The 27,090-nt window shown below is 36.5% G+C and overlaps 1 protein-coding gene and 7 long non-coding RNA genes across 26 annotated transcripts in view; 4 read left to right on the forward strand and 4 right to left on the reverse strand.

Annotated features, from left to right (window-relative positions):
• LOC139354007 (uncharacterized) overlaps window positions 1-27,090 on the reverse strand; it is a 978,888-nt gene that overhangs the window by 720,780 nt on the left and 231,018 nt on the right. For all 15 annotated transcript variants that reach the window (XR_011605075.1, XR_011605073.1, XR_011605072.1 and 12 more), the window contains exon 3: window positions 1,933-4,532. Coding sequence is in view for 8 of the 15 variants with exons in the window: in XM_070998212.1 (XP_070854313.1) it covers window positions 1,933-4,532 (2,600 nt within the window). In the remaining 7 variants the exon portion in view is untranslated. The remainder of the gene's footprint in view (window positions 1-1,932; window positions 4,533-27,090) is intronic.
• LOC139354016 (uncharacterized) lies at window positions 4,522-7,004 on the forward strand. Of its 3 annotated transcripts, none has more exons than XR_011605097.1 (3): window positions 5,837-6,236; window positions 6,468-6,784; window positions 6,838-7,004. It is a non-coding gene; the product is annotated as an uncharacterized lncRNA (long non-coding RNA). The 3 variants fall into 3 exon arrangements; XR_011605098.1 differs by having other exon boundaries at window positions 5,840-6,638; window positions 6,705-6,784; XR_011605096.1 differs by having other exon boundaries at window positions 4,522-6,784.
• LOC139354193 (uncharacterized) lies at window positions 7,914-8,967 on the reverse strand. Its single transcript, XR_011605298.1, has 3 exons — window positions 8,272-8,967; window positions 8,126-8,205; window positions 7,914-8,071 (listed from the first exon to the last, which is right to left on the reverse strand). It is a non-coding gene; the product is annotated as an uncharacterized lncRNA (long non-coding RNA).
• Window positions 10,861-11,470, forward strand: LOC139354194 (uncharacterized). Its single transcript, XR_011605299.1, has 3 exons — window positions 10,861-11,108; window positions 11,175-11,254; window positions 11,309-11,470. It is a non-coding gene; the product is annotated as an uncharacterized lncRNA (long non-coding RNA).
• Window positions 11,834-12,977, forward strand: LOC139354018 (uncharacterized). 2 transcript variants are annotated; one of them, XR_011605106.1, is made up of 4 exons: window positions 11,834-12,202; window positions 12,435-12,605; window positions 12,672-12,751; window positions 12,806-12,977. It is a non-coding gene; the product is annotated as an uncharacterized lncRNA (long non-coding RNA). The 2 variants fall into 2 exon arrangements; XR_011605105.1 differs by lacking the exon at window positions 11,834-12,202 and having other exon boundaries at window positions 12,262-12,605.
• On the reverse strand, window positions 13,156-14,769 carry LOC139354019 (uncharacterized). Of its 2 annotated transcripts, none has more exons than XR_011605107.1 (3): window positions 14,384-14,769; window positions 13,835-14,151; window positions 13,156-13,781 (listed from the first exon to the last, which is right to left on the reverse strand). It is a non-coding gene; the product is annotated as an uncharacterized lncRNA (long non-coding RNA). The 2 variants fall into 2 exon arrangements; XR_011605108.1 differs by lacking the exon at window positions 14,384-14,769 and having other exon boundaries at window positions 13,601-13,781; window positions 13,835-13,914; window positions 13,981-14,227.
• On the forward strand, window positions 19,336-19,944 carry LOC139354184 (uncharacterized). The gene is made up of 3 exons (XR_011605270.1): window positions 19,336-19,582; window positions 19,649-19,728; window positions 19,783-19,944. It is a non-coding gene; the product is annotated as an uncharacterized lncRNA (long non-coding RNA).
• Window positions 20,730-21,900, reverse strand: LOC139354236 (uncharacterized). Its single transcript, XR_011605387.1, has 4 exons — window positions 21,511-21,900; window positions 21,108-21,278; window positions 20,962-21,041; window positions 20,730-20,908 (listed from the first exon to the last, which is right to left on the reverse strand). It is a non-coding gene; the product is annotated as an uncharacterized lncRNA (long non-coding RNA).

Here is a 27,090-nt window from a genome sequence, read left to right on the forward strand (position 1 = left end):
TATGCTTATATTTTTATATTTTAAATAATTATTATATTCCTATATCTATAAAATTATATTCCTTTAAGGGCATAAGCCCCGAAAAATGATGTCAGCAGTAGATTTAAAATTTTTTCAATTATAAATGAATTTTATGATGAATCGTGACCCCTAATAGAGACCCCTAATAAGCCAAATGGGACATGCCATAACAGGAGATGTGGCGGTAACATAGGAGGGTTAAGACCCTCCTCTAGGGATCAGTGTGAATTTGATAAGTGTGGGTGAGAGAGACTCTACAGTATACTAATTAGTGTCACTTTGAGCAAATCCAGGGTCTCGTCGATACCAATAGTTGTATTTCTATTTTCGGAGTTCGAACTGCGCCAATGGTGCAAGCAAGCGTAGTTATCGATAAATCATTGTGAGCTCGACATTGTGTAAAAGACGACAAATATTTCGGTGCAAGGTGCTAGTGTTTTTTGAATCTGGTAAGTATTTTCCTAATAATATAATATATATGTACAAAATTCATTATTTGAATGTGAGTGTGCAATTAAAAAAAAAGTGTAGGCAAAGTGCGCAAAAGGAAAAAATATTTAGATCGATTACGAGTACATATGCACATTACATTATGAGCAATACAGATTTAATAGGACTATTATGCTAAGTTTAAGCTAATCTTATAGGAATTAATATATAATAATAATAATTAATATTCTCAGAAACAGCACATGTATATACATTTGTATGTATATTTAGAACGCAGTTTCCAAGAATGAACAAGAATGTAGTTGGGGGTTACATACATAAATAAGTATTTACGGAGGAAAGTGTATCTATTCGTTACTGCGATGACATCGTATGCCATTTTTGAATGCAATTTGTTTTTTTTTCATTTAAGTTCATTATCGAGGACAACGTTGCTATGCAGAAGCTGCTTAAATTTGTTAAAGAAACCAATTTGGACGAAGGATGTCTAACAAATTTAACGGGTTCGTTTGCTGTTACACAATTAATTCCACAATATTTATTTAATTATATTTTTTTAATATTATTTATTTACACAATGTCGAGCTCACAATGATTTATCGATAACTATGCTTGCTTGCACGATAGGCGCAGTTTGAATTTCGAAAAAAGAAATACAATTATTGGTATCGACGAGAACCTGGATTTGGCTAAAATGACACTAATGTAGTATACTTTTGACACTCATTTAGGACCAAATTGATGCCAAAAATTTTGATCCTAGGTGTAGTGTCATTTTCACCCACACCTATCAAATTGACACTCGAATTTTTATTTTGGGTGTTTTATACATACAAATGTATATATTTAAATATTTACAATGCACGATCAAAACAGAACATTCTATTTCAAATATAAAAACACAAATATGCTTTGCTTAAAACTGTCACAATGTTAATTTACATTTGTTCTAAGCGTGCCAAATGTATCAAAGGCTGGTACCCAGTTTAAGTTATATAAATTTCCGTTACACTTTGACGGACTGCATAAAAGACTTTTTTCCTACTATTGTGCGCCAAACAAATTACTTTTACAAGGCAAATTGGCAGGTCCAGAAAATTAAGAATTTTTCTCTATATTTGAAATATTTAACTTTAGGGAAGCGAATCAATTATGAAATTGGAATCCTGTTTTATATGTTATTATTAATTATTATATTTTTAAAGCATTTAGGTAGAGTTTACAGACGCATTTAAAGTCAATGTGTTTAATTAGTAAGCAAATAGGTGCATTCCTGGGTACAGGCGCAATCTACATAAATACGTTCCAGAATGTGTTTAATTGGAACGCATCTAGCTGCATTTTTAAATTGATGGATTTCGAAACGTGTTTCGGGGCTGAGCGTCGGCAGAGAAACTCCCTGACTCCCGATTCTGGCTAGCGCCAAACACTGATACAATTCAATGGCCATTTGTTACATACCCCTTGAGCGATTGCCTGCTCCCTTAAAAGTTGCGTCTTTTCTTGTTCAAAGAGCGCGGCGACACTCTCGTTATCTTTGGAGTTGTGCACTACAGTTTTATCCGCATTGTTCAGCAATTTCTCGTCGATCGGCGGGCCTAGCTCGCCTTCACTGAAGTGGTCCTCGGGGGGCTCCACGGCGGACTGCTCCTGCCACGAGTATTTGCTTACCACTGGGCAGAAGCTTACCCCCTTTCCGAAGGAGTTACGCAATCGTGCTGCCAGCAGAATACTCAGCGGCTTTGATTGGTGCATCGAAGTGTGAGTACTGCTCTCATAGATGTCCTCTGCTTGATGTCGGCCGTCACAGGCCGAGAGATTTGGGGTGCTGCTGACCAGTATGCCCTCTTTGTCCACCAACTTCTGCAAATGGGTCTGGAAACGGCGCGTGGCTAGGGGCCTTTGCAATATGTCCGTCTTGGCCTCCCATTGCACGTCGAAGTGGCACTGCTCTAGGCTTTTGGCGTACGATGTGCACAAATTAGTAGGGTCCTCGTCGAATGTTTTGACATCGTTATTAATGGACAGGTTTACTGCCATCTGGAGGGGGCACTTTTGGCGCGGTGGCGGCTTAATGGTCAGTTGTACGTGGTGCACTTGTGAGAACTCCTCGGGTGTATTTAAATGGCAGTAATCTGGCGAAGGGAATTGGTCATCTAAGACTCGCTTATCTGTCAGTATAGACACATTTTTGTCGTATAATTTGCTGATCTCATCCAACAAAAAGTTTCTCCTGCAATTCACTTGCTTATAGTATCGTCCATCAACGCTGTTTCTCTCCGACATCTCTTCTGGTTGGCTTCTCTTGTGTTTATTCTGAAGACGCTCTACTGATGGCAGCTTATCCTTATAGGACAGAAGCGTGAGATTCTGGTTACTGGCGTTTAAATATCCTGCATTTGCCGCACCCACTGCTCTCCAAGCGCGATCGTTAAGGATTTTCGAAAGGTTGTTGCAGTCAAGAAATAAGTCTTTACGCCTCGTCTCCCGCTCAAAGTGCAGCTCCTCACAGGAGCTACTTGCGCTGTTATTGCTGTGACAGTTGCGTTGGCTACTTAGAGTATGACACAGACTCCGCGGCTGTCCAAGCTTCAGCAGTTCATTGACAGAGTGACAGGCGCCTAGGAGCGGTTTGCCGCCGCAGCTGTTAATGGAACTGCTGCTCCGGGTGTGATGGCGGCTGCTGATGCTGGGGGCGGCCAGATCGTAGCCGTTTGCCTCGTTTTTAGATTTCGTGTTGATGATTCCGACTGAGAGTAGACCTCGCGACTCGCAGATGTCGGGCAAACTGTTGCGAAGCCAAGTGAACGAGGCGGACGACGACGTCGATGCCCATCTGGGCGGCGGTGACAGCGGCAAAGAAGATTCCGATTGAGAGCCGTCCCCCACCGGTGAACTATTAATAGACGACGACGGAGAGCACTGTGTTGCGACTGTGTTCACAGTTTGCTCTATTTTGGGCTGGCACAAATCATGTATGATGATGTTCATGTGGGAATGCGGTGTGGCCTCCTCCAGCAGGAGCAGCTTTTCATCTTCGCAGAGCTTGTCAAAATTCTTTGACATGGATTTCGATTTTTCGTGCTGCGTCCTGGGGTCGCAGTAGCTAGAGTCTTTCGAGAGGGCGGCAGCGATGTACTGTACTCCAGTTCCGGACTTAGTTGTCGGCGCACCTACACTGACGAGACACGAGCTAAGGCAGGGACTTCTGCTATCGCTGCAAGAGCTGAAACTGGAACTGTTCTCGAAGTTAGGTTTCAAGTCCGCCTGGTACAGGTCCTTTGAGAACAAGTCGTGCGGCTGCTGGGTCTCAAGGTTAAGTTTGTTCAGCTCGTAGTATGTTTGATGAAGGCGACTATAGTCGCTAGGCTCGAACCGCTTCATCAGGGACAGCGAAGAGGCCGATCCCTTTCGGCTTTCCGGATTGCTGTTAGTGGTCCAAGTTTCGGCACCCACCTCGTAGGTAAGCGACGGTGAGCTGTTGCCCAGACTGTTCATACTGTGGTGTTGCTCCTGGAGCGTAAATTGCCGTTCCAGAGACTCGAACTGCATCAGGGAGGAGCTCCGCGATAGCGAGTGGTAGGAGTAATTTTCGGAATAAAAGTCCTTAAATGTGCAGCCTCGCCGACTGCCTGAGCTGCTCTGCTGTCCCTGGCTTCCGGAGGTGTTTCGAACAACTGCTTCTGTGACCAGATCGCACTCAACGCTGCTATTGCGTTCTGGATCGAGAAGCCGGCGCAGTTGGACGCTGTCCTGAAGACTCTGACTAGGATCCGACTCCAGGCAGTGCCTCGGTCGCTTGGGTGGGCAAAAAAATTCCCGATCAGACATGGTATCGATATCTGCGTCGGAAAAACCAGTAAGATTGCCTTTTTTAGGATTAATATCCATTATCTGATTCCTAATCTCTTCTAAACGTATAACTGAGGAAATTTCGGACTCTATGGAGCTCAAGATGGTCGATCTGTGCTCTTGGCTACGCCGGTCACTTTCCTCGTCCTCGCTGGTCTCCTCCATGATGGGCTCTAACACTCGCTGGGAGCTGGACAAGCAGACTGCATCTACAAGAAATCAGGGAAAATGGGTTATAAGGCTATTGTTTACGTTTATTCATGCAGAGCAAACTTATGAATGTGGTATCACCGCTTGCCACTTGACCACATAAAGTGTATAAATTCTTGTTCAGGATCACTAGCCGAGTTGATCTAGCCATGTCCATCTGTCCGTATGAACGCTGTGATCTCGTTAACTATAAAAGTTGCAATACTGGATTTGGCATGCAGATTCTAGAGATTCCTGCGCAGCGCAAGTTTGTTTCAGCAGGGTGCCACGCCCACTCTAACGCCCACAAACCGCCCAAAACTGTGGCTCCTAAATTTTTAACTCTAAAACAAAAATGTGAAATGTATTATTCTAATCAATACCTATCGATTGACCAAAAAAATAGTGTGCCACGCCCACAGACCTCCCACAAACTTCAAAAAATCGTAAGTATGAACGCAGATACCTCGGAAACTATCAAAGATAGAGAATTGGGGTTTGTGACTTAGATTCCATAGCCTAGAACGCAGCGTAAGTTTGTTACGCGAATATGCCAAGCCCACTTTAACTCCCACAAACCTATGCCGCCCACAATGCTCATGGTAGAAAAAATTGTAACTGAAACGTACTAGTCTCTTTATAACCTATCGATTAACCCAAAAAAGGTTGGCCACGCCAACTCTAACGCCAAAAACTATGGCTTTCACTGAAATTAGTCACGTCAATACTTATCGATTGACCCAAAGACAAAAGAGTGCCACGCCCTTTCTAACGCGCATAACGCTTAAACCTGTCACGGCCCACATAAATATATATTGAAATAGCGGGTAGGTGGTAGGTGGCACATTACAATCTCGCTTTGCTGCTTGCATATCTCCATCTCTTGATACCCATTTCACCAATTGGCTTTGTTCCTTTGTAATATTACCCCTTTGTCCCCTTGCACAGTTCCCCAGAGATCATTTTATTTTCTCGTCGATTTAAATTGTGATATTAGAGATAGGTCCGAGTAAAAATCGTGAGTTACGTCTATATTTCTTTTCTGTTGATTTAAACTTCTTGAATGCACTTTACAGTCTAAAAAATGTGTTTGATAATTAAAATAATATTTTCTTTTCAAAAATAATAATAATTTTTTTATGTTTATAAAACAGATCTCGCAAATAACTGCCGACCGTTTCTCGTTGTCTGCAAATAAGTGTCTTTTCCTGACTCTTTGCGAAATGACTCAGAGAGCAACCGATTTATGGGTTCTTGAATGAGCTCGCTCTCGCTCAGAGCGAAACCGTTTTTTTCTATTCTGTTTTGTTCTGGTTGTTCCAATACAGTTTTGTCGTGTCCACCCTTCAGTTCTGCAGTAGGGACGCGGTGACATGGCTCAAGGCAAAAAGCTTTTTTTGTGCCTAAAACGCTGTGCCGCTGTTGACGTCAGCAGAGCAGTCGGCGCAGCGTAGAAGACTGCCCACGAAAACGATCGTGCAACAAAGAGAGGCAGATATTCGGATATTTCCCTCTCTTTCTTGTCTTATAATCTGCCTGCACTCCGCGCTCGCAGAGACAAATTTCGGCTGGTCCGTTATTTTTTTTTGCGTCTCTCCGTTTTGTTCGGCTAGCGACTAATATTTCGGCGGAAAAATTTTCGTGGAGAAGCGACATGTGAATGCCCTAATATTTTAGGAGCATTATTGTGTATCGAAAAAAACAACTAATATTGTTTTATAAAAGTAAACTATTTGATTATAGTAAAATTTAGTAAATTGAATTTACTTATAATGTTATATTTACTTATTATACATTCTTATTACAATATAATTTTATAGTTAAGTTATAGAAATTTAGTCCGTTAAAATTGATTTAAGTATTTAAAACATTTAAGTATTAACATTTAAAAAAAATCGTATTGTATTTTTTACTCAAGAAGTAAAAACTATATAGTCGGATATATTTTACTTTAGAAAGGGTATAGGTGCAGTGGCACGCGCCAACAGCGAAGAGAAAACAAAAGAAATCTAGTAAAGGGGTGAGAAGACTTGGTGCATTCTGTTTGAGTGATTGAAAGGGAAGCATCCATTTTAATGGTGCGCAGCAGAGTTACTTTAATCGTTTAGTTAATATAATAAAGTCAGGTAAGTGCTACATTAAGTTTAAGATGTTGTGCATTGATCTTAGTTTAAAGTACGTAAATTTTGAAGGTATTCAATGGGTTCCGTTAGCCGAAAGTGGATGACGAAATGTTTTGTGCCAATAAAAATTCTGCAACAAGCTATAAAAGGTAAATATACAATTAAACAAATAAAACGCATTTTTTAAACATATGTTTTTCAGGAGCGTTGGCCAAGGATTCAGAGGACCCGGACAAAGGTTTAAGAACGGCGATGTCTAACGTTAAAAATAAGCTTACGAAGCAAAAAAACAGAAACAATAATTGTACAATTTTTGAAAATCTAAATAGTACCATATAATTAAAATGAATTAAAATGAAATGAATTAAATTCTATATTTTTTTAATTGAAAACTCAAAGAAAAATTCTGATTTTCACAAGTGATTCACTTGGGACGTGTCCCTTGCAAGTGATTTCACAAGTGAAAACTCAAGGAAAAATTCTGATTTTCCCAAGTGTTTCACTTGGGACGTGTCCCTTGCAAGTGATTTCACAAGTGAAAACTCAAGGAAAAATTCTGATTTTCCCAAGTGATTCACTTGGGACGAGTCACCGGCACGTGACAGGCCATACGAAAAATGAGTATAAGGAACAAGTGAAATCCCGTAGGACTTCGAAAAATTTTCATTTGAATTTTCACTTGTGAAAATGCGGACATCCCATACAATTTTCTATATGGAGCGTCACTTGTTCTTCACTTGTGCAAGAGGACATGTCCCACGGGATTCACAAGTGAAACTTTTTTTTTTGGAACTGAAGGGCAGTGAAGCAAAAGGTCTTTTGCGTATGTATTGGTACCCTTCAGTTCCAAAAAAAAAGTTTCACTTGTGAATCACCTTGTGAATCCCGTGGGACATGTCCTCTTGCACAAGTGAAGAACAAGTGACGCTCCATATAGAAAATTGTATGGGATGCCCGCATTTTCACAAGTGAAAATTCAAATGAAAATTTTTCGAAGTCCTACGGGATTTCACTTGTTCCTTATACTCATTTTTCGTATGGCCTGTCACGTGCCGGTGACTCGTCCCAAGTGAATCACTTGGGAAAATCAGAATTTTTCCTTGAGTTTTCACTTGTGAAATCACTTGCAAGGGACACGTCCCAAGTGAAACACTTGGGAAAATCAGAATTTTTCCTTGAGTTTTCACTTGTGAAATCACTTGCAAGGGACACGTCCCAAGTGAATCACTTGTGAAAATCAGAATTTTTCCTTGAGTTTTCAATTAAAAAAATATAGAATTTAATTCATTTCATTTTAATTATATGGTACTATTTAGATTTTCAAAAATTGTACAATTATTGTTTCTGTTTTTTTTGCTTCGTAAGCTTATTTTTAACGTTAGACATCGCCGTTCTTAAACCTTTGTCCGGGTCCTCTGAATCCTTGGCCAACGCTCCTGAAAAAACATATGTTTAAAAAATGCGTTTTATTTGTTTAATTGTATATTTACCTTTTATAGCTTGTTGCAGAATTTTTATTGGCACAAAACATTTCGTCATCCACTTTCGGCTAACGGAACCCATTGAATACCTTCAAAATTTACGTACTTTAAACTAAGATCAATGCACAACATCTTAAACTTAATGTAGCACTTACCTGACTTTATTATATTAACTAAACGATTAAAGTAACTCTGCTGCGCACCATTAAAATGGATGCTTCCCTTTCAATCACTCAAACAGAATGCACCAAGTCTTCTCACCCCTTTACTAGATTTATTTTGTTTTCTCTTCGCTGTTGGCGCGTGCCACTGCACCTATACCCTTTCTAAAGTGAAATATATCCGACTATAAAGTTTTTACTTCTTGAGTAAAAACTTCAATACGATTTTTTTTTAAATGTTAATACTTAAATGTTTTAAATACTTAAATCAATTTTAACGGACTAAATTTCTATAACTTAACTATAAAATTATATTGTAATAAGAATGTATAATAAGTAAATATAACATTATAAGTAAATTCAATTTACTAAATTTTACTATAATCAAATAGTTTACTTTTATAAAACAATATTAGTTGTTTTTTTCGATACACAATAATGCTCCTAAAATATTAGGGCATTCACATGTCGCTTCTCCACGAAAATTTTTCCGCCGAAATATTAGTCGCTAGCCGAACAAAACGGAGAGACGCAAAAAAAAATAACGGACCAGCCGAAATTTGTCTCTGCGAGCGCGGAGTGCAGGCAGATTATAAGACAAGAAAGAGAGGGAAATATCCGAATATCTGCCTCTCTTTGTTGCACGATCGTTTTCGTGGGCAGTCTTCTACGCTGCGCCGACTGCTCTGCTGACGTCAACAGCGGCACAGCGTTTTGGGCACAAAAAAAGCTTTTTGCCTTGAGCCATGTCACCGCGTCCCTACTGCAGAACTGAAGGGTATACATTAACACGCATAAGCAAGCAAATCGTTAAGCGTCTGCAGACGAAATATATTAATTACGATCGTGAATTGAAAATAAATTTAAATTGTTCTTTTAAACAAATTATATTATTTCAATTTCATAACAACAAAAGTACAGTCAGCACAACATTTATTCGGACACTCTCTATGAGCAAGTTTAATGGTTTATTTATTTAAACTTTCGTAATTTTAGCAACTTTTTTTCTACGTATCATGGAAACAGTTATTTTCATAATACATTTATATTAAATAATATTTTTTTTTGTATTACTCACGAAAATATGGAAAGGAAAGCGAAAATACTGCTCAAAATGCTGCACAAAAATTATTCGGACATTTCTTATTTTTCGACTTATATTTCTGAATGCAACGGTAATCGCCGACTCCTTTTGGTACTTTTCTTGGAATTAGTTCAGATCAGGCTTCGGTGTGCTTTTTCTTCTGTTTTTCGGTTACTTTCGGCGCGTCTCTTGATAAGATTAGACAAAATGGGCAGAGGTCAAGATTTATCGCTTGATTTGCGAAAATCTATATTAAAATTACATTTGGAGAATAAAAGTTATCGTGAAATCGGTAGAATTATTGGCAAATCACCTTCCACAATACATAGTGTGATCAAAAAATAACTAAATACTGGAGAATTAGCTGCAAATCACGGGAATTCTGGAAGGCCAAAAATTCTAACACCACGCGAGGAACGAAAAATTGTGTCTACAGTCTTGCAAAATCCAAGAACAACATCTACAATAATTCGGAAGAATGTAGAGGAAGCTACGTTTGCGGTCAAACCATCCGAAACTGCCTGCACAAGGCCGGATTACATGGTAGAGTTGCTCGTCGAAAACCATATATTTCTGCCATCAACAAAAAAAAACGTTTGGAGTTCGCAAAACTGCATGTTAACCAGCCGGATTCGTTTTGGGAGAACGTTATTTTTAGTGACGAATCGAAATTTAACATTTTCGGACACGACGGCCCTTCGAAAGTATGGAGGAAACCAAATGAAGCCTTGAAAGAGAAGAACTTGATTTCAACTATTAAGCATGGTGGCGGCAAAGTAATGGTTTGGGGGTGTGTAGCTGCAGGTGGAGTCGGTCAAATGGTCTTCATTGATGAAAAAACCCTTCAGTTCCAAAAAAAAAAGTTTCACTTGTGAATCACCTTGTGAATCCCGTGGGACATGTCCTCTTGCACAAGTGAAGAACAAGTGACGCTCCCCTTCAGTTCTGCAGTAGGGACGCGGTGACATGGCTCAAGGCAAAAAGCTTTTTTGTTTTTTTTTTGTGCCTAAAACGCTGTGCCGCTGTTGACGTCAGCAGAGAAGTCGGCGCAGCGTAGAAGACTGCCTATGAAAACGATCGTGCAACAAAGAGAGGCAGATATTCGGAGCTTCCCTTTTTTTTCTTTGTCTTATAATTTGCCTGCACTCGGCGCTCTCAGAGACAAATTTCGGCAGGTCCGTTATTTCTTTTGAGTCTCTCCGTTATGTTCGGCTAGCGACTAATGTTTCGGCGGAAAAATTTTCGTGGCGCAGCGACATGTGAGTGCCCTAATATTTTAGGAGCATTATTGTATATCGAAAAAAAACAACTAATACTGTTTTATAAAAGTAAATTATTTGATTATAGTAAAATTAAGTAAATTGAATTTACTTATAATGTTATATTTACTTATTATACATTCTTATTACAATAAAATTTTTTAGTTAAGTTATAGAAATTTAGTCCGTTAAAATTGATTTAAGTATTTAAAACATTTTAGTATTTAAAACATTTAAGTATTAATATTAAAAAAAAATCGTATTGTATTTTTTACTCAAGAAGTAAAAACTATATAGTCGGATATATTTCACTTTAGAAAGGGTATAGGTGCAGTGGCACGCGCCAACAGCGAAGAGAAAACAAAAGAAATCTAGTAAAGGGGTGAGAAGACTTGGTGCATTCTGTTTGAGTGATTGAAAGGGAAGCATCCATTTTAATGGTGCGCAGCAGAGTTACTTTAATCGTTTAGTTAATATAATAAAGTCAGGTAAGTGCTACATTAAGTTTAAGATGTTGTGCATTGATCTTAGTTTAAAGTACGTAAATTTTGAAGGTATTCAATGGGTTCCGTTAGCCGAAAGTGGATGACGAAATGTTTTGTGCCAATACAAATTCTGCAACAAGCTATAAAAGGTAAATATACAATTAAACAAATAAAACTCATTTTTTAAACATATGTTTTTTCAGGAGCGTTGGCCAAGGATTCAGAGGACCCGGACAAAGGTTTAAGAACGGCGATGTCTAACGTTAAAAATAAGCTTACGAAGCAAAAAAACAGAAACAATAATTGTACAATTTTTGAAAATCTAAATAGTACCATATAATTAAAATGAATTAAAATGAAATGAATTATATTCTATATTTTTTTAATTGAAAACTCAAGGAAAAATTCTGATTTTCACAAGTGATTCACTTGGGACGTGTCCCTTGCAAGTGATTTCACAAGTGAAAACTCAAGGAAAAATTCTAATTTTCCCAAGTGTTTCACTTGGGACGTGTCCCTTGCAAGTGATTTCACAAGTGAAAACTCAAGGAAAAATTCTGATTTTCCCAAGTGATTCACTTGGGACGAGTCACCGGCACGTGACATGCCATACGAAAAGTGAGTATAAGGAACAAGTGAAATCCCGTAGGACTTCGAAAAATTTTCATTTGAATTTTCACTTGTGAAAATGAGGACATCCCATACAATTTTCTATACCCTTCAGTTCTGCAGTAGGGACGCGGTGACATGGCTCAAGGCAAAAAGCTTTTTTTGTGCCTAAAACGCTGTGCCGCTGTTGACGTCAGCAGAGCAGTCGGCGCAGCGTAAAAGACTGCCCACGAAAACGATCGTGCAACAAAGAGAGGCAGATATTCGGATATTTCCCTCTCTTTCTTGTCTTATAATCTGCTGCACTCCGCGCTCGCAGAGACAAATTTCGGCTGGTCCGTTATTTTTTTTTGCGTCTCTCCGTTATGTTCGGCTAGCGACTAATATTTCGGCGGAAAAATTTTCGTGGAGAAGCGACATGTGAATGCCCTAATATTTGAGGAGCATTATTGTGTATCGAAAAAAACAACTAATATTGTTTTATAAAAGTAAACTATTTGATTATAGTAAAATTTAGAAAATTGAATTTACTTATAATGTTATATTTACTTATTATACATTCTTATTACAATATAATTTTATAGTTAAGTTATAGAAATTTAGTCCGTTAAAATTGATTTAAGTATTTAAAACATTTAAGTATTAACATTTAAAAAAAAATCGTATTGTATTTTTTACTCAAGAAGTAAAAACTATATAGTCGGATATATTTCACTTTAGAAAGGGTATAGGTGCAGTGGCACGCGCCAACAGCGAAGAGAAAACAAAAGAAATCTAGTAAAGGGGTGAGAAGACTTGGTGCATTCTGTTTGAGTGATTGAAAGGGAAGCATCCATTTTAATGGTGCGCAGCAGAGTTACTTTAATCGTTTAGTTAATATATTAAACACAGGTAAGTGCTACATTAAGTTTAAGATGTTGTGCATTGATCTTAGTTTAAAGTACGTAAATTTTGAAGGTATTCAATGGGTTCCGTTAGCCGAAAGTGGATGACGAAATGTTTTGTGCCAATAAAAATTCTGCAACAAGCTATAAAAGGTAAATATACAATTAAACAAATAAAACGCATTTTTTAAACATATGTTTTTTCAGGAGCGTTGGCCAAGGATTCAGAGGACCCGGACAAAGGTTTAAGAACGGCGATGTCTAACGTTAAAAATAAGCTTACGAAGCAAAAAAACAGAAACAATAATTGTACAATTTTTGAAAATCTAAATAGTACCATATAATTAAAATGAATTAAAATAAAATGAATTAAATTCTATATTTTTTTAATTGAAAACTCAAGGAAAAATTCTGATTTTCCCAAGTGATTCACTTGGGACGAGTCACCGGCACGTGACATGCCATACGAAAAGTGAGTATAAGGAACAAGTGAAATCCCGTAGGACTTCGAAAAATTTTCATTTGAATTTTCACTTGTGAAAATGAGGACATCCCATACAATTTTCTATATGGACCCTTCAGTTCCAAAAAAAAAGTTTCACTTGTGAATCACCTTGTGAATCCCGTGGGACATGTCCTCTTGCACAAGTGAAGAACAAGTGACGCTCCATATAGAAAATTGTATGGGATGTCCGCATTTTCACAAGTGAAAATTCAAATGAAAATTTTTCGAAGTCCTACGGGATTTCACTTGTTCCTTATACTCATTTTTCGTATGGCCTGTGACGTGCCGGTGACTCGTCCCAAGTGAATCACTTGGGAAAATCAGAATTTTTCCTTGAGTTTTCACTTGTGAAATCACTTGCAAGGGACACGTCCCAAGTGAAACACTTGGGAAAATCAGAATTTTTCCTTGAGTTTTCACTTGTGAAATCACTTGCAAGGGACACGTCCCAAGTGAATCACTTGTGAAAATCAGAATTTTTCCTTGAGTTTTCAATTAAAAAAATATAGAATTTAATTTATTTCATTTTAATTCATTTTAATTATATGGTACTATTTAGATTTTCAAAAATTGTACAATTATTGTTTCTGTTTTTTTGCTTCGTAAGCTTATTTTTAACGTTAGACATCGCCGTTCTTAAACCTTTGTCCGGGTCCTCTGAATCCTTGGCCAACGCTCCTGAAAAACATATGTTTAAAAAATGCGTTTTATTTGTTTAATTGTATATTTACCTTTTATAGCTTGTTGCAGAATTTTTAGTGGCACAAAACATTTCGTCATCCACTTTCGGCTAACGGAACCCATTGAATACCTTCAAAATTTACGTACTTTAAACTAAGATCAATGCACAACATCTTAAACTTAATGTAGCACTTACCTGACTTTATTATATTAACTAAACGATTAAAGTAACTCTGCTGCGCACCATTAAAATGGATGCTTCCCTTTCAATCACTCAAACAGAATGCACCAAGTCTTCTCACCCCTTTACTAGATTTCTTTTGTTTTCTCTTCGCTGTTGGCGCGTGCCACTGCACCTATACCCTTTCTAAAGTAAAATATATCCGACTATATAGTTTTTACTTCTTGAGTAAAAAATACAATACGATTTTTTTTTAAATGTTAATACTTAAATATTTTAAATACTTAAATCAATTTTAACGGACTAAGTTTCTATAACTTAACTATAAAATTATATTGTAATAAGAATGTATAATAAGTAAATATAACATTATAAGTAAATTCAATTTACTAAATTTTACTATAATCAAATAGTTTACTTTTATAAAACAATATTAGTTGTTTTTTTCGATACACAATAATGCTCCTAAAATATTAGGGCATTCACATGTCGCTTCTCCACGAAAATTTTTCCGCCGAAATATTAGTCGCTAGCCGAACATAACGGAGAGACGCAAAAAAAATAACGGACCAGCCGAAATTTGTCTCTGCGAGCGCGGAGTGCAGGCAGATTATAAGACAAGAAAGAGAGGGAAATATCCGAATATCTGCCTCTCTTTGTTGCACGATCGTTTTCGTGGGCAGTCTTCTACGCTGCGCCGACTGCTCTGCTGACGTCAACAGCGGCACAGCGTTTTAGGCACAAAAAAAGCTTTTTGCCTTGAGCCATGTCACCGCGTCCCTACTGCAGAACTGAAGGGAATGAACAAAAATATGTACAAGGACATTTTAAGCCAAAATTTGATCCCCAGTGCATTAAAACTTGGTCTCAATCCGAAGTCATTCTTGTTCCAGCAAGACAATGACCCGAAACATTCGTCATATTTGGTGCAAGAGTAGCTGGTATATCACTGTAAACAGCTAAAAACACCACCCCAGTCACCGGATTTAAATCCGATAGAACATGTGTGGGATATTCTGGAGAAAAGAATAAGGAAGCATGTCATTTCGTCGAAGGAGTCCTTAAAAACGGCATTGATGACTGAATGGGACCAAATTGGCGCGAATGAGACCGAAAACTTGGTCAAAAGCATGGGTCGACGCTTACAAGCTGTTATAGATGCTAAGGGAGGACCCACCAAGTACTAAGACCACCCCAACAAAAACTAATATGTTTTTTTTTTGGTATATCAATGAAGTGTTCGAATAATTTTTGTGCGTAAAATATTGACTTTTTTTGTTTTTTTGAAGAAATACCTTATGTTAATGTTAAAAATTTCTTCTTTTTTTGTTAAAATAGACTGTAAGAAAGTTGGTCTCCACAATGAAATATAAAATGTTTGTTTACGTTACGTTTTTGTTGAGTTATTAATGAATCAAGTTGAAAATCAGGGGTGTCCGAATAAATGTTGTGCTGACTGTAAATGTGTAGACCGTTTGCGTTGAGTTTTTCGGTCAATCGGTCTTTTGCTGACTCTCATTGTGCGAGCGTTTCTCGTTCCGCTCTTAACGCACTGCTCATTGAAAGAGCGACATACAAAGAGCTCAGCGAAAAGCGATCAACAGAAAACATAAATGAAGACAGCAAGAGTCTCTTGCTCAGAGCGAGAGCGAGAGAGTATGAACTTTTTCGGGTGTGCTCGCAACGAGAGCGCAAGAAGAAAAACGGTCAACAGTTATTTTCAAGCTACACAGAAAGAAAAGTTCATATGATATGATGGTTAATTTGATGAAATCCAGTATTAATTCGGCCTTGAAACGACACATATCAATTTGATATGTTTGAAATGGTAAAAACGAAATTTCGGTAATATCATTTTACATTACATTGTAAATTTGATATTATTGTAAATTTGATATTATAATTTGTAGTATAATTTTATTGTAGTAGATTGGTTATTAAAAATACCAAATTAATATTATTGTTAATTTGATATTATAATGTCAAACGCAAAATTTAAATAAAAATTAATATAACAAATTTTTTTAAAATTTATTTTATTTTATTTTCATATAAATACGTTTTATTACCTTGTGACATCTTCTTGAGTTAAGTTGTGGTGCTGGTGTTGCGGTGAAATAAAACATAAAACATAGTTCTTTCTGCGTAATTATTGGGAACATAAAACAACAATAACAATAGGTTATGGGCCCAGTCCATGCCTAGAAGAACAATTGATTTGTGAAACAGTTTATATACAAAAGTCTAATTTCAATTTCTTAGAAATTTCTAGTTCTTGTGAAATTGAGAGTTCTTGTGAAATTGAGATTTCTTGTGAATTTACATTGAGTTGAGTTCCGCGTGTCTATAGCTACACTTGTACAACAGCATACGTATGTACAGTAAAATGGACAGGGCAAAACGTAATATAAAGCCATTCGATGGCGAGAAGTACTCAATTTGGAAATTTAGAATTAGGGCTCTGTTGACCGAACTGGATGTACTTAGGGTCATTGATGAAGATATACCTGAGAAAGTGGATGAACAGTGGAAGAAGGCAGAGCGTTGTGCTAAAAGTACGTTAATAGAGTACCTAAGCGATTCGTTTTTGAACTTTTCTACAAGCGATATAACTGCGCGTCAAATTCTTGGAAATTTGGACGCTGTATATGAACGAAAAAGTCTGGCATCGCAGTTGGCAGTTCGCAAACGCTTGCTTTCTCTTAAGCTATCAAGTGAAATGTCCCTAGTGTCCCACTTTACTATTTTTGATGAATTTATAAGTGAGTTGTTGGCCGCAGGTGCAAAAATAGAAGAGATGTATAAAGTGTCTCATTTGTTGATTAAATTGCCTTCGGCTTACGATGGTGTCATTACAGCAATAGAGACAGTATCAGAGGATAATTTAACATTAGCATTAGTTAAGAATAGATTGCTAGACCAGGAAATTAAAATTAAAAATGATCATAATGACACTAGTAGGAAAGCTTTAAACACGATTGTTCAAAATAAAAACTACAATAATAAAAACAATTCATTTAAAAATCGTGTAACTAAACAAAAGAAAACATTTAAGGGAAATTTTAAAAATAGGGTTAGATGTCACTACTGTGACAAGGAGGGACACATTAAAAAGGATTGCTACCAATATAAAAGAATTCTTAATAAAAGAAATAAAGATAATAAAAATTACGATAAACAAGCTAAAACCGCAACATCACAAGGCATTGCATTCATGGTAAAAGAAGTGCAAGAAAACCCCGCGGTAGATAATTGTGGATTTATTCTTGATTCCGGTGCAAGTGATCATCTGATAAATGATGAGTCGCTGTACATCGATAGTGTGGAATTGGTGCCGCCGTACGAAAAATGAGTATAAGGAACAAGTGAAATCCCGTAGGACTTCGAAAAATTTTCATTTGAATTTTCACTTGTGAAAATGCGGACATCCCATACAATTTTCTATATGGAGCGTCACTTGTTCTTCACTTGTGCAAGAGGACATGTCCCACGGGATTCACAAGTGAAACTTTTTTTTTTGGAACTGAAGGGCAGTGAAGCAAAAGGTCTTTTGCGTATGTATTGGTATACATTAACACGCATAAGCAAGCAAATCGTTAAGCGTCTGCAGACGAAATATATTAATTACGATCGTGAATTGAAAATAAATTTAAATTGTTCTTTTAAACAAATTATATTATTTCAATTTCATAACAACAAAAGTACAGTCAGCACAACATTTATTCGGACACTCTCTATGAGCAAGTTTAATGGTTTATTTATTTAAACTTTCGTAATTTTAGCAACTTTTTTTCTACGTATCATGGAAACAGTTATTTTCATAATACATTTATATTAAATAATATTTTTTTTTGTATTACTCACGAAAATATGGAAAGGAAAGCGAAAATACTGCTCAAAATGCTGCACAAAAATTATTCGGACATTTCTTATTTTTCGACTTATATTTCTGAATGCAACGGTAATCGCCGACTCCTTTTGGTACTTTTCTTGGAATTAGTTCAGATCAGGCTTCGGTGTGCTTTTTCTTCTGTTTTTCGGTTACTTTCGGCGCGTCTCTTGATAAGATTAGACAAAATGGGCAGAGGTCAAGATTTATCGCTTGATTTGCGAAAATCTATATTAAAATTACATTTGGAGAATAAAAGTTATCGTGAAATCGGTAGAATTATTGGCAAATCACCTTCCACAATACATAGTGTGATCAAAAAATAACTAAATACTGGAGAATTAGCTGCAAATCACGGGAATTCTGGAAGGCCAAAAATTCTAACACCACGCGAGGAACGAAAAATTGTGTCTACAGTCTTGCAAAATCCAAGAACAACATCTACAATAATTCGGAAGAATGTAGAGGAAGCTACGTTTGCGGTCAAACCATCCGAAACTGCCTGCACAAGGCCGGATTACATGGTAGAGTTGCTCGTCGAAAACCATATATTTCTGCCATCAACAAAAAAAAACGTTTGGAGTTCGCAAAACTGCATGTTAACCAGCCGGATTCGTTTTGGGAGAACGTTATTTTTAGTGACGAATCGAAATTTAACATTTTCGGACACGACGGCCCTTCGAAAGTATGGAGGAAACCAAATGAAGCCTTGAAAGAGAAGAACTTGATTTCAACTAATAAGCATGGTGGCGGCAAAGTAATGGTTTGGGGGTGTGTAGCTGCAGGTGGAGTCGGTCAAATGGTCTTCATTGATGAAAAAACCCTTCAGTTCCAAAAAAAAAAGTTTCACTTGTGAATCACCTTGTGAATCCCGTGGGACATGTCCTCTTGCACAAGTGAAGAACAAGTGACGCTCCCCTTCAGTTCTGCAGTAGGGACGCGGTGACATGGCTCAAGGCAAAAAGCTTTTTTGTTTTTTTTTTGTGCCTAAAACGCTGTGCCGCTGTTGACGTCAGCAGAGAAGTCGGCGCAGCGTAGAAGACTGCCTATGAAAACGATCGTGCAACAAAGAGAGGCAGATATTCGGAGCTTCCCTTTTTTTTCTTTGTCTTATAATTTGCCTGCACTCGGCGCTCTCAGAGACAAATTTCGGCAGGTCCGTTATTTCTTTTGAGTCTCTCCGTTATGTTCGGCTAGCGACTAATGTTTCGGCGGAAAAATTTTCGTGGCGCAGCGACATGTGAGTGCCCTAATATTTTAGGAGCATTATTGTATATCGAAAAAAAACAACTAATACTGTTTTATAAAAGTAAATTATTTGATTATAGTAAAATTAAGTAAATTGAATTTACTTATAATGTTATATTTACTTATTATACATTCTTATTACAATAAAATTTTTTAGTTAAGTTATAGAAATTTAGTCCGTTAAAATTGATTTAAGTATTTAAAACATTTTAGTATTTAAAACATTTAAGTATTAATATTAAAAAAAAATCGTATTGTATTTTTTACTCAAGAAGTAAAAACTATATAGTCGGATATATTTCACTTTAGAAAGGGTATAGGTGCAGTGGCACGCGCCAACAGCGAAGAGAAAACAAAAGAAATCTAGTAAAGGGGTGAGAAGACTTGGTGCATTCTGTTTGAGTGATTGAAAGGGAAGCATCCATTTTAATGGTGCGCAGCAGAGTTACTTTAATCGTTTAGTTAATATAATAAAGTCAGGTAAGTGCTACATTAAGTTTAAGATGTTGTGCATTGATCTTAGTTTAAAGTACGTAAATTTTGAAGGTATTCAATGGGTTCCGTTAGCCGAAAGTGGATGACGAAATGTTTTGTGCCAATACAAATTCTGCAACAAGCTATAAAAGGTAAATATACAATTAAACAAATAAAACTCATTTTTTAAACATATGTTTTTTCAGGAGCGTTGGCCAAGGATTCAGAGGACCCGGACAAAGGTTTAAGAACGGCGATGTCTAACGTTAAAAATAAGCTTACGAAGCAAAAAAACAGAAACAATAATTGTACAATTTTTGAAAATCTAAATAGTACCATATAATTAAAATGAATTAAAATGAAATGAATTATATTCTATATTTTTTTAATTGAAAACTCAAGGAAAAATTCTGATTTTCACAAGTGATTCACTTGGGACGTGTCCCTTGCAAGTGATTTCACAAGTGAAAACTCAAGGAAAAATTCTAATTTTCCCAAGTGTTTCACTTGGGACGTGTCCCTTGCAAGTGATTTCACAAGTGAAAACTCAAGGAAAAATTCTGATTTTCCCAAGTGATTCACTTGGGACGAGTCACCGGCACGTGACATGCCATACGAAAAGTGAGTATAAGGAACAAGTGAAATCCCGTAGGACTTCGAAAAATTTTCATTTGAATTTTCACTTGTGAAAATGAGGACATCCCATACAATTTTCTATATGGACCCTTCAGTTCCAAAAAAAAAGTTTCACTTGTGAATCACCTTGTGAATCCCGTGGGACATGTCCTCTTGCACAAGTGAAGAACAAGTGACGCTCCATATAGAAAATTGTATGGGATGTCCGCATTTTCACAAGTGAAAATTCAAATGAAAATTTTTCGAAGTCCTACGGGATTTCACTTGTTCCTTATACTCATTTTTCGTATGGCCTGTGACGTGCCGGTGACTCGTCCCAAGTGAATCACTTGGGAAAATCAGAATTTTTCCTTGAGTTTTCACTTGTGAAATCACTTGCAAGGGACACGTCCCAAGTGAAACACTTGGGAAAATCAGAATTTTTCCTTGAGTTTTCACTTGTGAAATCACTTGCAAGGGACACGTCCCAAGTGAATCACTTGTGAAAATCAGAATTTTTCCTTGAGTTTTCAATTAAAAAAATATAGAATTTAATTTATTTCATTTTAATTCATTTTAATTATATGGTACTATTTAGATTTTCAAAAATTGTACAATTATTGTTTCTGTTTTTTTGCTTCGTAAGCTTATTTTTAACGTTAGACATCGCCGTTCTTAAACCTTTGTCCGGGTCCTCTGAATCCTTGGCCAACGCTCCTGAAAAACATATGTTTAAAAAATGCGTTTTATTTGTTTAATTGTATATTTACCTTTTATAGCTTGTTGCAGAATTTGTATTGGCACAAAACATTTCGTCATCCACTTTCGGCTAACGGAACCCATTGAATACCTTCAAAATTTACGTACTTTAAACTAAGATCAATGCACAACATCTTAAACTTAATGTAGCACTTACCTGACTTTATTATATTAACTAAACGATTAAAGTAACTCTGCTGCGCACCATTAAAATGGATGCTTCCCTTTCAATCACTCAAACAGAATGCACCAAGTCTTCTCACCCCTTTACTAGATTTCTTTTGTTTTCTCTTCGCTGTTGGCGCGTGCCACTGCACCTATACCCTTTCTAAAGTAAAATATATCCGACTATATAGTTTTTACTTCTTGAGTAAAAAATACAATACGATTTTTTTTTAAATGTTAATACTTAAATATTTTAAATACTTAAATCAATTTTAACGGACTAAGTTTCTATAACTTAACTATAAAATTATATTGTAATAAGAATGTATAATAAGTAAATATAACATTATAAGTAAATTCAATTTACTAAATTTTACTATAATCAAATAGTTTACTTTTATAAAACAATATTAGTTGTTTTTTTCGATACACAATAATGCTCCTAAAATATTAGGGCATTCACATGTCGCTTCTCCACGAAAATTTTTCCGCCGAAATATTAGTCGCTAGCCGAACATAACGGAGAGACGCAAAAAAAATAACGGACCAGCCGAAATTTGTCTCTGCGAGCGCGGAGTGCAGGCAGATTATAAGACAAGAAAGAGAGGGAAATATCCGAATATCTGCCTCTCTTTGTTGCACGATCGTTTTCGTGGGCAGTCTTCTACGCTGCGCCGACTGCTCTGCTGACGTCAACAGCGGCACAGCGTTTTAGGCACAAAAAAAGCTTTTTGCCTTGAGCCATGTCACCGCGTCCCTACTGCAGAACTGAAGGGAATGAACAAAAATATGTACAAGGACATTTTAAGCCAAAATTTGATCCCCAGTGCATTAAAACTTGGTCTCAATCCGAAGTCATTCTTGTTCCAGCAAGACAATGACCCGAAACATTCGTCATATTTGGTGCAAGAGTAGCTGGTATATCACTGTAAACAGCTAAAAACACCACCCCAGTCACCGGATTTAAATCCGATAGAACATGTGTGGGATATTCTGGAGAAAAGAATAAGGAAGCATGTCATTTCGTCGAAGGAGTCCTTAAAAACGGCATTGATGACTGAATGGGACCAAATTGGCGCGAATGAGACCGAAAACTTGGTCAAAAGCATGGGTCGACGCTTACAAGCTGTTATAGATGCTAAGGGAGGACCCACCAAGTACTAAGACCACCCCAACAAAAACTAATATGTTTTTTTTTGGTATATCAATGAAGTGTTCGAATAATTTTTGTGCGTAAAATATTGACTTTTTTTGTTTTTTTGAAGAAATACCTTATGTTAATGTTAAAAATTTCTTCTTTTTTTGTTAAAATAGACTGTAAGAAAGTTGGTCTCCACAATGAAATATAAAATGTTTGTTTACGTTACGTTTTTGTTGAGTTATTAATGAATCAAGTTGAAAATCAGGGGTGTCCGAATAAATGTTGTGCTGACTGTAAATGTGTAGACCGTTTGCGTTGAGTTTTTCGGTCAATCGGTCTTTTGCTGACTCTCATTGTGCGAGCGTTTCTCGTTCCGCTCTTAACGCACTGCTCATTGAAAGAGCGACATACAAAGAGCTCAGCGAAAAGCGATCAACAGAAAACATAAATGAAGACAGCAAGAGTCTCTTGCTCAGAGCGAGAGCGAGAGAGTATGAACTTTTTCGGGTGTGCTCGCAACGAGAGCGCAAGAAGAAAAACGGTCAACAGTTATTTTCAAGCTACACAGAAAGAAAAGTTCATATGATATGATGGTTAATTTGATGAAATCCAGTATTAATTCGGCCTTGAAACGACACATATCAATTTGATATGTTTGAAATGGTAAAAACGAAATTTCGGTAATATCATTTTACATTACATTGTAAATTTGATATTATTGTAAATTTGATATTATTGTAAATTTGATATTATAATTTGTAGTATAATTTTATTGTAGTAGATTGGTTATTAAAAATACCAAATTAATATTATTGTTAATTTGATATTATAATGTCAAACGCAAAATTTAAATAAAAATTAATATAACAAATTTTTTTAAAATTTATTTTATTTTATTTTCATATAAATACGTTTTATTACCTTGTGACATCTTCTTGAGTTAAGTTGTGGTGCTGGTGTTGCGGTGAAATAAAACATAAAACATAGTTCTTTCTGCGTAATTATTGGGAACATAAAACAACAATAACAATAGGTTATGGGCCCAGTCCATGCCTAGAAGAACAATTGATTTGTGAAACAGTTTATATACAAAAGTCTAATTTCAATTTCTTAGAAATTTCTAGTTCTTGTGAAATTGAGAGTTCTTGTGAAATTGAGATTTCTTGTGAATTTACATTGAGTTGAGTTCCGCGTGTCTATAGCTACACTTGTACAACAGCATACGTATGTACAGTAAAATGGACAGGGCAAAACGTAATATAAAGCCATTCGATGGCGAGAAGTACTCAATTTGGAAATTTAGAATTAGGGCTCTGTTGACCGAACTGGATGTACTTAGGGCAGTGGTCGGCACACACATACCATCACAAGTTTGCCTTGCATTAGTGTGAGTGTAACAAACACGAAGTTTGCGCGCGGCGTGCTGTAGCGAGACGTTTCTCTGCTTTGCACTGAGATCCTCTGCCGCAGCAACAAAAAAGCGCGCCGAAGTTGAGAAAAAATGACCCGAAGACCCATGCCGAAGTCACACGAACATGTACGTTATACGTGAGCGAGCAGAGGATGGGCAGAACACTTCCCTATGCTCACTAGATAGGCCGCTGCCGACCACTGACTTAGGGTCATTGATGAAGATATACCTGAGAAAGTGGATGAACAGTGGAAGAAGGCAGAGCGTTGTGCTAAAAGTACGTTAATAGAGTACCTAAGCGATTCGTTTTTGAACTTTTCTACAAGCGATATAACTGCGCGTCAAATTCTTGGAAATTTGGACGCTGTATATGAACGAAAAAGTCTGGCATCGCAGTTGGCAGTTCGCAAACGCTTGCTTTCTCTTAAGCTATCAAGTGAAATGTCCCTAGTGTCCCACTTTACTATTTTTGATGAATTTATAAGTGAGTTGTTGGCCGCAGGTGCAAAAATAGAAGAGATGTATAAAGTGTCTCATTTGTTGATTAAATTGCCTTCGGCTTACGATGGTGTCATTACAGCAATAGAGACAGTATCAGAGGATAATTTAACATTAGCATTAGTTAAGAATAGATTGCTAGACCAGGAAATTAAAATTAAAAATGATCATAATGACACTAGTAGGAAAGCTTTAAACACGATTGTTCAAAATAAAAACTACAATAATAAAAACAATTCATTTAAAAATCGTGTAACTAAACAAAAGAAAACATTTAAGGGAAATTTTAAAAATAGGGTTAGATGTCACTACTGTGACAAGGAGGGACACATTAAAAAGGATTGCTACCAATATAAAAGAATTCTTAATGAAAGAAATAAAGATAATAAAAATTACGATAAACAAGCTAAAACCGCAACATCACAAGGCATTGCATTCATGGTAAAAGAAGTGCAAGAAAACCCCGCGGTAGATAATTGTGGATTTATTCTTGATTCCGGTGCAAGTGATCATCTGATAAATGATGAGTCGCTGTACATCGATAGTGTGGAATTGGTGCCGCCGCTGAAGATCGCTGTGGCCAAGCAAGGCGAATATATTTACGCATCTAAGCGTGGCATTGTGCGTTTGCGCAATGACCACGAAATAACGCTGGAGGATGGGCTGTTTTCCGAGCAGGCTGCTGGAAACTTGATGTCTGTGAAGCGCCTACAAGAGGCAGGAATGTCGATCAAATTTGACAAAAATGGAGTAACCATTTCCAAGAATGGATTGACGGTGGTCAAGAATTCAGGTATGTTTAACAATATACCTATTGTTCAATTTCAAGCATATAATATAGATGCGAAACATAAAAATAATTTTCGATTATGGCATGAGAGGCTTGGACATATAAGCAATGGAAAGTTATTAGAAATAAAACGACATAATATGTTTAGTGATAACAGTCTTTTAAATAATTTAGAGCTATCAAATGAAATTTGCGAACAATGTTTAAATGGTAAACAAGGAAGGTTACCGTTTAAACAATTTAAAAATAGAACCCATATTAAAAGACCTCTATTTGTTGTGCACTCAGATGTTTGTGGACCAATTACTCCCGTTACACTAAATGATAAAAATTACTTTGTGATCTTTGTTGATCAGTTTACACACTATTGTGTAACTTACTTAATAAAACACAAATCTGACGTATTTAATATGTTTAAAGATTTTGTAGCAAAAGGTGAAGCTCATTTTAATTTGAAAATTGTTAATTTGTACATTGACAATGGGAGAGAATATCTCTCAAATGAGATGCGCCAGTTTTGTGTTAAGAAGGGTATTACTTATCATTTAACAGTGCCACACACACCACAGTTAAATGGTGTTTCTGAAAGAATGATTAGAACCATCACAGAAAAAGCTCGTGCCATGATAAGTGGTGCACAACTTGACAAAAGTTTTTGAGGTGAAGCAGTGTTAACTGCAACTTACTTAATTAATCGAATTCCAAGTAGAGCAATAGTTAATAGCGTGATGACCCCTTATGAGATGTGGCACAGTAAAAAGCCCGATTTAAAACATTTGAGAGTGTTTGGTGCAACTGTATATGTGCACAATAAAATCAAAAAGGGAAAGTTTGATGATAAATCATACAAAGCTATTTTAGTAGGCTACGAAGCAAATGGTCTTAAACTGTGGGATGCTGTTAATGAAAAATTTCTCGTTGCAAGAGATGTGGTTGTCGATGAAACCAATATGGTGAATTCTAGAGCTGTTAAATTTGAAACAACATTCCTGAAAGATAGTAAGGAAAGTACAAATAAAAATTTCCCGAATGAAAGTAAGGAAATTAAAGAAACAAAATTCCCGAAAGAAAGTAGGGAATACGACAACACACAAATCACGAATGATAGTAAGGAAACGGATGCACATTTTCTGAATGAGAGCAAGAAAAGAAAGCGAGATGATCTCCTGAATGAAAGTAAGGGATCAGACAACCCGAATGAGAGTAGGGAACATGAAACAGCAGAAGACTTAGAAGAAAATGGATCTATTAAGAATCCAATTGGAACTGATGGTGTGAGAGATTAAAAACCAAGCCCCAGATATCATATTATGAAGATGATAATAGTTTAAATAAATTTGTATTAAATGCTCACACTATCTTCAACGATGTTCCAAATACATACGATGAAATTCATTATAGGAATGATAAATTGTTTTGGGAGGAAGCCATAAAAACAGAGTTGAGTGCTCATGAACTAAATAATACCTGGACAATCACAGAAAGACCTAAATATAAAAACATAGTAGATAGCAAATGGGTGTTTTCCGTTAAATATAACGAACTAGGAAGTCCTACTAGATATAAAGCTAGACTGGTTGCACGAGGATTTACTCAAAAGTACCAAGTCGATTATGAAGAGACTTTTGCTCCTGTAGCTAGAATTTCCAGTTTTCGATTTATATTATCATTGGCAGTACAATATCACTTGAAAGTCCATCAAATGGATGTAAAAACGGCATTCTTAAATGGCACGTTAAAAGAGGAAATATATATGAGACTTCCTCAAGGTATACAGTGCAAAGGTGACAATGTATGTAGATTGAATAAGGCAATTTACGGACTCAAACAAGCCGCTAGATGCTGGCTTGAAGTTTTTGAGCAAGCATTGAAAGACTGTGAGTTTGTAAACTCTTCGGTAGATCGCTGTATATATATCCTTGATAAAGGTGATATTAGGGAAAATATTTATGTGCTGTTATATGTTGATGATGTGGTGATAGCAACGGGGATTATGATAACAATGGATAAATTCAAAAATTATTTAATGAAAAAGTTTAGAATGACCGACCTAAAAGAAATAAAACATTTTATTGGTATTAGAATAGAAATGCATGAAGATAAAATTTTCTTGAGCCAAGCTGCATATGTTAAAA

The sequence above is a fragment of the Drosophila suzukii genome, assembly GCF_043229965.1.
Source record: "Drosophila suzukii chromosome 2 unlocalized genomic scaffold, CBGP_Dsuzu_IsoJpt1.0 scf_2c, whole genome shotgun sequence".
In the NCBI taxonomy this organism is placed as follows: domain Eukaryota; kingdom Metazoa; phylum Arthropoda; class Insecta; order Diptera; family Drosophilidae; genus Drosophila; species Drosophila suzukii.